The sequence below is a fragment of the Lissotriton helveticus genome, chromosome 1_1 (assembly GCF_964261635.1).
Source record: "Lissotriton helveticus chromosome 1_1, aLisHel1.1, whole genome shotgun sequence".
NCBI classification, from domain to species: Eukaryota; Metazoa; Chordata; class Amphibia; order Caudata; family Salamandridae; genus Lissotriton; species Lissotriton helveticus.
In genome coordinates, this window is record NC_136057.1 from 836,512,836 (window position 1) to 836,524,928 (window position 12,093).

At 44.4% G+C, this 12,093-nt stretch overlaps 1 protein-coding gene across 1 annotated transcript in view; it reads right to left on the reverse strand.

The window, feature by feature from the left end:
• The window catches only part of LOC144762956 (tyrosine 3-monooxygenase-like), a 410,220-nt gene extending 398,693 nt beyond the window's left edge, over positions 1-11,527 (reverse strand). Inside the window, exon 1 of the mRNA XM_078648265.1 lies at positions 11,219-11,527. Coding sequence (XP_078504391.1) covers positions 11,219-11,527 — 309 coding nt within the window. The remainder of the gene's footprint in view (positions 1-11,218) is intronic.
• Between the last annotated feature and the right edge of the window lie 566 nt (positions 11,528-12,093).

Genomic DNA, 12,093 nt, shown 5'->3' on the forward strand with positions numbered 1-12,093 from the left:
TTTTCAGACAACTTTCCAACGGCAGTTATGTTATAATAAGTGACCGCAGCTGTTGTGGCATGGTGCCAGGAAGGGTCTATCTCGTCAGTGTAACTTCCAGGGTCACTTGCTGTATGCAAGTATTGTATCCAAACAGCAAACCAGACAAGGAGGCAACGATATGGCCTTCTCTGAATATCTCTTCTATTCGAATTGATACTTTAAGCAGAATGAAATCCATTCTTTTACAAACAACTGTGCCTTTAACCTAGTCTAGAGAAACGTATGATCTGCAAGTTGCAAGGACAGCAGCAGAGATACATGCATTATTATCGACAAATTGCCCCGTGCATTTTGTAGAAATGTTAAGTCAAATCTTAAACATGTCTGATACCAGTGGCATCGCACATGTATTTAAGACAGTTTTTTCGGGACTGTTAGCACCCTTTGAAGCAGTCCTGAGCATCTTCCCGAATTTTGTGCACTCTGTGTTCGGCGGCCTGCCTCTCATCTTGGGACTCGTAGCAGGAATCTTATTTTTGTTCCTTCTGCTCCGATATGGCAAGTCCAGCCACAAACAAAACTCAGGCTACCATGGAAGAAACGCTCCTAGCAATGAGATACCGAGACCGGATTACTAAAGTCCTCGGCTTGGCTCGGCTAAGGGATCCAAATACTACCTGGTTTCTTTCATTCGGACCACTCTGGCAAGATTGCATCCTACCTGTTCTACGATGCCTGCTCTGCGGAGAAGAATGCCTATTGGACATCTGTCTCACACTACCATCAGCAGTACCTATGGATATCGATACTTTGCTTGGTTCAGTAACGGCTCATGCAACGTGTTGTCCCCAGCGGCTACCTATTCTGATGACGGCATTCGTTGAGACCTCACCATTACGATTAGGTGGCGGTGAGGTACGAGATGTAAGCGGCACACAGGTACAACCTTCTGTGACCATTGCTGATCTAGACACCGATGACGGCAATGCTTCTCACATATGCACTATTTCTACCTTTTCGGACATGGTCCAACTTTCACCTACTGTTGTAGACAAATTCTTTGCCAGCCTATCTGAGTTAATGTTCTCTCCTAACAACGAGAATAACTTTTGAAAACACGAGCACATAGCATTCCCTGAACTCTGAATTCAACCTTCAGTTTTGATAAACAGAACTTCAAAAAAACGATTGGAACTATTTTTCCCTGAAAGCAAAATTCTTTTCCCGTTCCCAAAATATTTACCTTTTTTTGGCACATGATACTCTGCTTAAAGTAGAACTATTCTTAGAGAACAAGATTTCTATTTTTGAAAACTCTAGAGACAATATTTTGACTTAGCCTCTAGCACATGTACAGTCTTGTATAAATATGTGATGAAATGGTCTCGACATTCTCTTCTGTATTAAGAGCCATTTCATAAATGTAAATTTCGTGATTCATTCAGTCGCCGTTTCAATGTACAATATATGCATTATCTGAATGATACCACTGCTTGAAAACGTACAGTATAATACTCGTTTTTTCGTGTATATACCATTTCAAATGCATTTTATGTATTTTGGGGTGGGATGGAAAACACATGCATAGTTATGTTTAAAATTGCTTAGTATTTAGTAATGATGGACATTATACGTGCAGTGGGTTTTGTTAACGAATCTAGGACCCTATTTAAATATTTCCGATTTATGCCCTTATGTGGTTATATCAAATCATATCCTTATAAAGGCATAAGAATCATACCCATATTAAGTCATAGCCAATGCAGTCCAAATGCGGCAAGGCTACTCCCATAGACTTCTAGAAAGCACAACGTGTTCTTAAACAAACCAAGCCTCCAGCAGCCCGGCAATTCCCCCTGCTTCTGTATTGATTTGTCCTAGAACTCCTGGAGTCATGAAAGAACTGCGGGTTCTTAGTAACGTCTTATGTCCAACCTTACGTCAAACTCGTCACCTTCCACGTATAAATATACCAGCATCTGCCCTAGCAAAACACATGGTGGTTTGGAGCAGATCGGCTATCTACTTGCCCGACGCCCTGCTGTAGCGAGTGCTGAAGGAAGCCGACCCTCCCGTTGACGCACTGAGAGAGACGCTGTCTTTTCTCCTGCCGAGAAATCCAGCTCCAGTGTTTCCCTGTCACCCTTGCGGGTTGCTGGGAGATCGAGTCCTGAGAGAGAGATACAAGACCTCCTTCATTCTATAACCAAGGTACGAAGCTGATTAGACCCTTAGAGAATTCTTGATTCAGATTCTTGGCAGAAACTATCTTAACTCAAAACTGCAGCTCACTTACTCTTCCCACGTACTAGGCTTAGGTTAGGTACACCGGGGTAGGCGTATCTTAGAAGCACCAGTTGAGTACGTTTAGTAATGATTTTATCTATGTATATATTTTATCTATTTTAAACACCGTATGGCTTAGAAACCATACCATGCTTTTACAGTATTATTTCATAATACTCCTTTTACTGTACGCACTTTACTTTATGACAAGTATTGCAATTGTGGTAACTCACTTCTCTTGCATGAGAAAGAAGACTGCTCAATAAATAACCTCTTTTATTGAAAACGCCCATCTCTCTGTTTCTCTGCACTTCTGGTGAAACTAAGCATGCACGATTGACTGAGTGAAATAGCTATCTATTGTTTCCATGACTCTGGGGGTATACTCCTTATTCTGGAGGGAGCAAAGTTGTCATGTTTATGCGGTTGTCAGACACTAATCCCTTCTTGTGTACTTGAGAAAGTTTCTAGTGACCTCTGAGCTAGCTGGCATTCATAATTAAGTCTAACATATTCAATAGAGACCTAGTCGACCTAAGTCCTACGTCTAAACTATCGTTTATGTTATTCCAATGCGCAGAGCCTATTGGGAATATAGGATCTAAACTACAAAATGTTGTAGCAATAAAAAAAAATGGATTCTTGCTCCAGCCCTTCCTATGGCAATCCAAAAAGTCAAAGCGAATGGCATTCTTAGGATTGGCGTGCACCACCGTGGCCTTAAAAAACAATTGTGTAAAGTAGGGGTTTGAAATTTTTTATCTATGTTTATATAATTCGAAAAACTGAGAAATCTTTTCAAAGATGGGCAAAGGTTTCCAACTTTGCTTGAGGTGAAGTAATTTATGTCACTCCTAACAAATCCAGGCAGCTGAAATCAGCGGATATCGATCAGAAGAGAGTTGTTTAGATAGAGCTTGGGCAATGCATGCAGTCAAGTATAGCTTTGAAGCCCCGCCCACTCCCCGCCCATATTTGCAACTGGTTTGTGCCATTGTCCTTCCTAAACGCTGGCTTCCGAGTTTTTATTAGGCTTGTTAGTCTATCCTTGGTACCGCCTTGTCTACATTTTTTACCTCCCATAATGACTGGACCTTTTACTGGTGTTGTTAATTGGTCTGATTTATAAGTAGGTGAGCACTATTTTATTTAATTCTCTTCCCCTATTCCACCTATAACCCCGCAGCACTCCGCCCACTTTTATTTACATTTTTATCAAAGGCGGTCTACTTTAACTATAGCGCTGAGCTTTTTTATTTATTTATTTTAGCAGCGCGATCCGCATATAGCGGCCACGCTTAATTATTCATTTATATATTTTGTTCACTAGCATCCATTCGGCGCTTTCATATTCATAGAGGCTGCACCCCTTTCTTTACATAAACCACATCTAAAGAAAGATATGCAGCCAACATTAAAGTGAAAGCACGGCATGGGAGCTTTTACCAACAAAAGAAATCTTCACTTTAATGTCAGACACGCCCCTTTCTTCAGATACGGCTTGTTTAAAGAAAGGGGCGGGCCTTCATGAACGTGAAAGTGACGCATAGGCGCTAGTAAAAAAAAACAAATATTTGCAATTGAATAGGTCTCGCATTTGCCAGAGTTTAAGCTATTGCATTGCCAATAGCTTACACTCTTGTTATTGCAAGACCTATTGCATTGCAAATGCTTGTTTTCTAGATGTCATCTAAGGCTGTTATCTCTGAAAGACAATGGCTGCTTCCCAGTGAGGAATGCAGTATCTTTTCCTCTGCGCTGAAATCCTTACTCTCTGACTTTCAGCATAATCTAAATTATGTGGTTCGTCCGGGAACATGGTAAGAGGGTGGATGGAGATCGGCGCCACTGCAGCCTTGTGTAGTACTGGACATGTCATAACTTCAACATGTGGCCACTTTTTCGCAGTGTTTTTAAATGTTGGCTTTTGCACACTTAGCAAGGGTATTGAAGTTTAAAACTCATATGCAATGTTGCAAATTATTCGATTTTACAACTTCACACAGCCATTGAAACAATGTATATCTGCATGCTGAGTAAAGACGATGGGTTCTAGTCACAAACTTCATTTTATACTATGTTTAGTAGTATTACTATAGTACTGCAAAATAATGTTTACAAACCTACAATCAGAGGTCTCTGCCGTCATCTCTCCTATCTTTAATAGTGGAGATCTCCACTCTTACTGCAGAGATCTCTGTACACTTATCATACCTAACACAAGGAGATGAAGGACGGATTGCTGTAACTTTTGAGACACTCTCCGCTGTGAGAAGGTAGCCTAGCATATAATGTCCACTAGCTCTAGTGGGCACCTTGTACCAGTCTAATCGACCCTTATTGATGGTGGTTGTAAAGTCAACCTTATAGAAAGCTATCCTAGTGGTAGCATGAACCAGCAGTCTTCAGGCTAAGATTTCAGTAGGCGAGTTAAGCAAGTTGTTTTACCATATATAATCCCTTGAATACCAAATGAAAGGACACCACACAAGGTATATATCAGATATATATGCATTTAATCTAAACACAACCCCTCTGCACTCTTTATGAGGTCAGAGGTCAAAATACTATACAATTCACACAGTTAATATACGATAAGTTGCACAGTATACGTTATGCCCTAGGGGCCTCACAAACCATATACTAAGAAAGTGGTATAAGTACCACGTGAGAGTTAGAAAGCAGGCCTGTGGAATCGCTGGGGCTACACTAAACAACCAAAGGTTAGGAAGTAGTAGGCCCACGGGAGACGCGTGCAGTGTCTAAACACAGACGCGGGTTACCATTGACTTTCTACGTGAAACGAAGAAGTTACAAATATGCAATTTAAGGTCACTTCCGGATGGACTAGGATGGAACCCTTTTAAACTAGGACACTTGGAGAGTCAAGACCCACGAGAGCACCGGAGTACTCGTGTTACCTCACTCAGGGAAGCCTGGTGCATAGGTGTCTTTTCATGTCGGGTTCCGTTGTCATCTTCTATGGAGAGCTGCAAAGAAGTGCTGCTGGCGACCAGGGAAAAAGTGTCTGGGTGGGTCCAAGGGTGGATCGGATATGTGAAGAACCTGAAAGCAGAGGGGACAGAGTCTGGGTCACTAGCCAGTGACCAGGAAGGAACCAGGCAATGTTGGGTGCTTGAAGGTAAAGAAGGTGAGTTTGTCTCTTCAGCCACGAGGTCCAGGAGGCATTGACGATGACCTGTCCCACAATGGATCTAAATGACTGCGGTGTTGGTACCCGGATTGGACCCAACAAGCCTTGGCAACCGCAACCAAGGCAGGATGTCAAGATTGCCTCTGTTGCAGACCAGCAAGGTCTGTGGCGCTTCTCCTTTTCAGGAAAGCTGGAGCAAGCCTGGAGCAACCAGGAAAGCAAGTTAGGTTCAAAATAGAGTCTTCAGGGGGCTCACTAGCCAACGGGAAAGGAACTGGGAAGACGCGTCAAGCTGAAATGCAAAGGCGGGGCCCACGGGAGACTCACGGAGTGTGGTTGCTTGGGCTTCGGTGCAAATGGTGCTCGGCGCTGGGCTTCTCCTACCCCAATGCACAACTCACTGAGGCTTCGGGAAAGAAGTGCAGGTAGCAAAATGCAGGATGTCCAAGATGTCTGGTCCCACGTCTCTCGTGTCTGCCACAGGTCTCAGCTTTGCTGTGGATGTAGGTCGGGGTCAGAGAAGTCTGGAAGTCCAGTTCTTGTATCGCAGAGTCTTTGGGTTCTGACGGGAGCCTTGAAAGTGCAGACCAGCCAAGTGGCTGTTGGTGCCTGTTTGCACTGGGTGGTTACTCCTTGACCACAAGGGAGATGTCTTCCATCTTCCAGTCAGAATGGAATGTTGAAGGTCCAAGAAATGTCTTTCAAAGATTCATCCAGGATAATCTAAAGCCCTGGGGACACAGCTCCTATATTTATACTAAGAATGGGGTCTGGATTACCTGACTAGGTCCCTCCTGTGGGTGGACCTGAGAAGGGGGTGGTTACACCCTTTTCCCTTTGTCCAGTTTTGCGCCAGAGCAGGGATGGAGTGCCCCAGCAACTGGTTTGAACAGTGCTATGCATGGAGCACCGGGTGTGCCCCAGTCAGTGTCTGAAAAAGCATCTGCTGATGCAGCCCTCCCTGCCCCAATACGCAAAACCCTGTCTGGGGAGGTGCTGGTACCTCCCTGGATAGGAAACCTATTGTCCAGGCCTCCCCTGCCAGAGTTTCTTCGAGCAGCAGGAGGTCACACTCGTGTCTGTGGCAGCAGCATCCATTTTGTGATGCTGAGGCTCTGTTTAACTTTGACCGGGTAAAGCAGTAACTACATGTCTTCTCCCTCTAGAAGGGTGGAATGCTACCCCCGCCGCCAGAATTGGCGGGGGCAGTATTCCAAAGTGTTTGACACCTTACACAACATGTTTTGATAAACCCAAACCAAAGTTAGCATTAACCGCGAGGATTATAATTAGGGCTCCGGGTTTTATGGTATTTATTTTTTTAACATTTCCGGCTGTATTTATCCTTTTTTATTTTTTTGTCATTTTATCTGTATATATCTGTATTTATTTTTGTCGCAAGCAAAAACAGGCGTTTCAGCTAGTATTTTTCCACATTTATTTAAATAGACTGCACACGGTTGTTATAGGTTTAGCTATATGTATATAGGTGCCAAATTAAGTAAACACAATACAGTCAGCTGAAAACTTTGCCACAGAAATTACTTGCAGAATTAGTGAGCTGCTGCTGTGTTACAATATTGAAAACACTGTCATTAGCCATGATTATTAAATGTAAAAACATTTAAAATTTAGACAAGTGCACCTATGCACTTTCAGTGACCTGAAATTAGCCCCGCCCCCTGTAATCTGGCTCTAGTTGCGCCTCTGCCAACTCCGGTGGCCTGCAGAGGACATGACATGACTGCAGTTTCGCCTCTGAATTTCTTTGCTACTTGCACACGAGCGTAGAAAGCACCTGCCTTCTGGGGCACGGAGCACTCACACAATATGAGTTCCCATTTTGGCCAGGATTAGATGTGCTGAAAGGCGCTTTCAATTCATCGCCTTCACATTTGACACCGTTGGACGTCTGCATTCAGAAAGCAAAGGCTGAACATTCACAAAGCGAGGGGGCTGTCACTAGTTCAAGGGCCCCTTGAGCCAAGCAGAGGGGGCCCCTCATATCAGCAGCTTCGACCTCTGCACCCATGAACCCAAAAGGGCACATTTAGGTAAAATGTATTGCATTTAAACTGTGAATTAGAAGAGAACACGTAATTGTGTGCACCACTGCTCACTACTGGCATCAGTGAAAGTGTGCAATGCTGGGAGCCAACACGCGTGCCTGTCAGCACTGCACTTCCAGAGCAATGCTGCTGTAAGGCACTACGAGGCACCTGCCCGAGGAGTTACTAGGTGGGTAGCAGCAGATTGACCCTGGAGCCACCGACCACGATCGTAGGGCGCACAGGCTTTGCCTTCAGGTGTGCAAATGAATGCCCTGGTGAAATAGGCGTTACTCTTCAAGGCTGCTGGTCACAGACCCGGTCACCTCATTTTTGGGTGAGTGGGTGCAAAAGGTGCACCTGTCCGTGGGGGGCATATTTGAGTACTCTCAATAAAATACACGGCAGCAACGCTGTGGGTGCAAGATCAGGTGTGAATCACTCGTTCTTGCAGTGTGCGCACACCTGGCTGCCTCTCTTTTGGGTGAAGTGCTAGAGACTGGCGCGCAACGCCCATTGTGCTCAAAGGGCTTCAGCCCCCCCCCAGCCCCCTTTGTGTGTCAGCCCGGGCTCAGACAGCTTCCAGGGACACTCAAACATGAGCTTATCTCAGCCGCATCGAGTACTTCGAAGGTCTTTAAAAGACCATTTAAGTGTTAACTAGGCCCCTGCCAGAGATTAATGGCCCAGCAGGTTTTAATGTGGGCAGACATACCCCGCAGTCAGGAAGAGGGTCATGTAAGCTAACCCTGGGCTCAGGGCTGGAGCACGGATTGCCAAACAATTCTCGGAATCTGATTTGGTCGTATTTTTCCGCTTTAATTTTATAAATACAGACGGAAGGAAAATATTTTGCCGCCGGTATTTATATGTACAAATCTGGTTAAACGGAAAACCGGAAGCCTTGATTATAATGCACTAAAAGAGTATATGGTATGGCTATGTCATAGAACAGCTATAAGGAGATGGTTCCGAAAGCTGCAGAGGGGCTCAGCTCATGCTAGGGCACCCTCTCACATAGAACCAAGCACTCTGCCTCCAGGATTGTCGAGGCCTACCATAGGAGTGGCTTATAGGTGCATATGTGTCCATATGTAAAGGTAGATATAAGTATAATATATCTAAGTAAGGGGTGATTACACCACCTTACCCAGGCTGTGTGAACAGACCTGTGGTGTCAGTTTGGAAGGCAAACCAGGGGTGGCACAATACATGCTGCAGCCCCTGGTAGGCCTAAGGTGCACCTATGCCCTGAGTAACTAGGGTACACTATACAGGGGCTCACAAAGGTGACCCAGTAACCAATCTGGTATGTACCTAAAGTACATGGTATCAATTTAGAGAGAGAACAGCTGGGCTGTGGGTCTGATTAGCAGGCCCACAGCCACACTAAAGTCGAAAAACCAGAGAATCACAGCAAAAAGTGTGGGTGCCCATAGAAAGCTGACCCTACTCTCCCACATCAGCCAGTCACAGATCTGGGTTGAATCCATAATTGTTCTTTAGCTCACTTTGCCACCCCAGTTCAAACCCAACCATATGCAAATCAGTCTTGACCCTGTTCCCTATGCAAACAGTCCAGCCCGAACTGCCAAGCCAGGTCTTTCCTGGATCAGAAACAAGCATCCCTCATCAGCCAGGCTAGCTTGACTCAAGTGGCATGGGGAGCAGGGGACCCACGTCTGGGCATACCCGTCCCACTTGGGTGACAAATGAAAAAGAACAATAGATGGACAGAATGCTGAACAATGCCACACCTTCACCCCAGTACATAGATTAGGGCCTAAATTCATTGCTTTGTACTCGCCATGCCATTCCAGTTTAAACCCAGCCACATGCAAATCACTCTTGGCCCTGTTCCCCATGGGAACAGTCCATCCCAAACTGCCAAGCCAGGTCCTCTCCGAACTGGAAACAAGCCTCCTAGGACTGGTTTGCCACTGGATTTAAGCTAGCCTGGCTGATGAGGGGAAAAAACATCATCTCCTTGAGTTTGCTTGTTTGCTCTAAGTTGGCAGGGTATCCCCAGACATGGGTACCTTGCATACTTTGCCATGGCATTCAAGCTGCCCTGGCTGATGAGGAAAAGAAAATCTTCTCCTTGTGTTTGCTGAGAGCTAACTATGAGGCACTCTGCCTCTCACCAAGCCCCAATCCTTCTTCCAAACGAAACAAAAAAAGAGAGGGTCGTTGAGGCTGTCATCGATGTCCTGGGGTGTTTTTACACTTCATAATGGACATTGACTGCATACTGCCTCTGAAAACGAGCTGGAATTCCATTGTTTACTGTATCTGTTAGCTTGTTTTCCCTACCACTGTCTGATTTTGAGTCTCCAACAGGTGATCAAGTGAAGGGAGCCGAAATTGTGTGACACACAGTGGTATCATGTGAGTAGGCAGGTCTGACATATGCCTACGTTTTAATAGGAATTATGAGTGGGGCGGAGAGTGACTGGAAAATTGGGAATAGTCTTGTTTAGATAAAGATTACTTATTTTTCTAAACTGGTGTAGTGTCCATTTGTAATGTTTTCATGGAGTTTATTCATGCATTCGCCGTGTGTACAGCGTTCTGATACCCGCAAGGGTCATTTTTGCGCTTTATAAAATAAATACTAAATAGGGGGGTTAAGGACGAGGTTAGGTAGTGGTTAAAGGAGGGATATGAACTCACCCACAAAAGAATAAGCCCATTGCTTTTTACAAACTGTGCTTCTAAAGTTCCTACAGTTAAAAAAGACCCAAAAACAGTAGTAAATGTACTCCACCCGAGTCGTGGAAGTAAACCTAGCACCACACATAGCCAGCTACAGATTCTGCAACAGCCCTGCATAGAAAACAATGGAGATGGGGACTTACAACGACACTCCGAGGAAATAATTTTGAAGTAAATTAATATATTTTGATTTCTCAAAAATATAAATGCATTTAATTAATGTTAAATAAATATATAAATTAAAAATATGTGTGTATTTTAAAATACTCAAATAACTTTTGTTTTATTTGAAAACAGATTTGACTTTATTTTTAATAAATAAATAAATAATATAAATTCATTCTATACATATCTTTTATTTTTTTATGTGATAAATGAATACAAGCATTTTGTTTTTGGTGCTAAATATTCAAAATTGTAATTTTAATTAATATATTTAAATTCATTAAACTTTAAAATAAGTTAATAGTGTTGTAGCTGTTTTAACGTTCTACATATAGAATAAATATTTAAAAAAATAATGTACATTAACATTTAAATGTAAGTCTACACTCTGGAGGAAATGTACACTCATAGATGAATGTATAACCAAATGTAGTATATTTACTTCAAGTTTAAAAGTAAATTTAGACATATAGACTTACTCACACGTAAGTTTACCTTTGTGGTAATCTCCTAGAGTCAGAAACTCTGGTTGAAATGATGGCTCCTGTAATATTTAATATGGATATGTCTAACCTGCCTCGAATATGCGCTCTGCCTGACCTCAGAACTTCTACAGAGAAAAGGTGGTCTCGAAAGGAAAGTAGACAAAAGTGGGGAGTGAGAGTGACAAAGGTCTAAGGAGGGATTAGATAAAAAGAAATCAGAGTAGGGAGAAAGGGACAGCCAAAGAGGAAATGAGACAATGATGGAGGCGCGGAGACTGAAGCCGAGAACGTACATGATGCCGTGATTATAGGGCACGTTAACTATAACCCTAAAATAATTCATCATTATGAGTCCAATGACATCATGTTTGCCCGGTACATACCTCGAAGACTTTGAAGGCTCTGGAGAGGCCCCCCTTCTTGCCCACCCTCGGGGTGATGTGCAGGCTCAGGTGTGTACTCCCCTCTGGATCTCCATCGCACGCAGGTGTCCCCCAGCTCCGCGGCTCCTCCGCGGCAGAGGAGCTTGTAGACGCCTTTTCTCTGCGCGCATCCTCGATTAGGCTTTGCCTCCGGGTGCCTGGGTGCAGCTCACCCTGGGGTCCTCGTGGTTCCTGCTTCCCCTGCGCATCATCGTTGATGGTCTGACTCTGGACCCCCGGGGACTGAGGGACACCGGCCTCTGCCTTCATCTCCAAGGTGTGTGTGTGATGACAAGATGGCGTCTGGCTTACTGATAGGACATTAGGTGGAATACCTTTCCCTCCCTAGGCTGGTGGAACATCAAATGGTGCGACATAGAGAGGCTGAGACAGCAGAGCGCACCGGGTTCCAATCAGGGTGGCTCCAGGTACACAGGGCCAAGGTCACGACCTCTGTGTCTGTTCTTAGAGGCGCAAAAGGGGATCAGCAAACTCTTTTGGGTGGAATTTGCGTGGGGGGGGGGGGGGGCACTCACCGAACACGACGGATAGGATTTTTCGACAAATGCTTCTGATGGGGGCTTCAGTGTGGATGGGGTGGAGATGGTTATGGGACTCCGTGGATGAGCGGGGCGGGAGATTCAGAAAACTATTCGAGTGAAGAAAAGTGTAGTGCCCTGCTCGAAGGGGGGTTATCGGGGAGAAGGTCAGTGAATTTTAATAATAACGTTGACGGAGGGGGAACACAAACTTCCTGCCGGAGAATGCGCCATCAAACTCTCTGGACGGGGCTCCTCAATGTTTTTCTAAATGTTCTAAATGGGAGGTGAGTAACC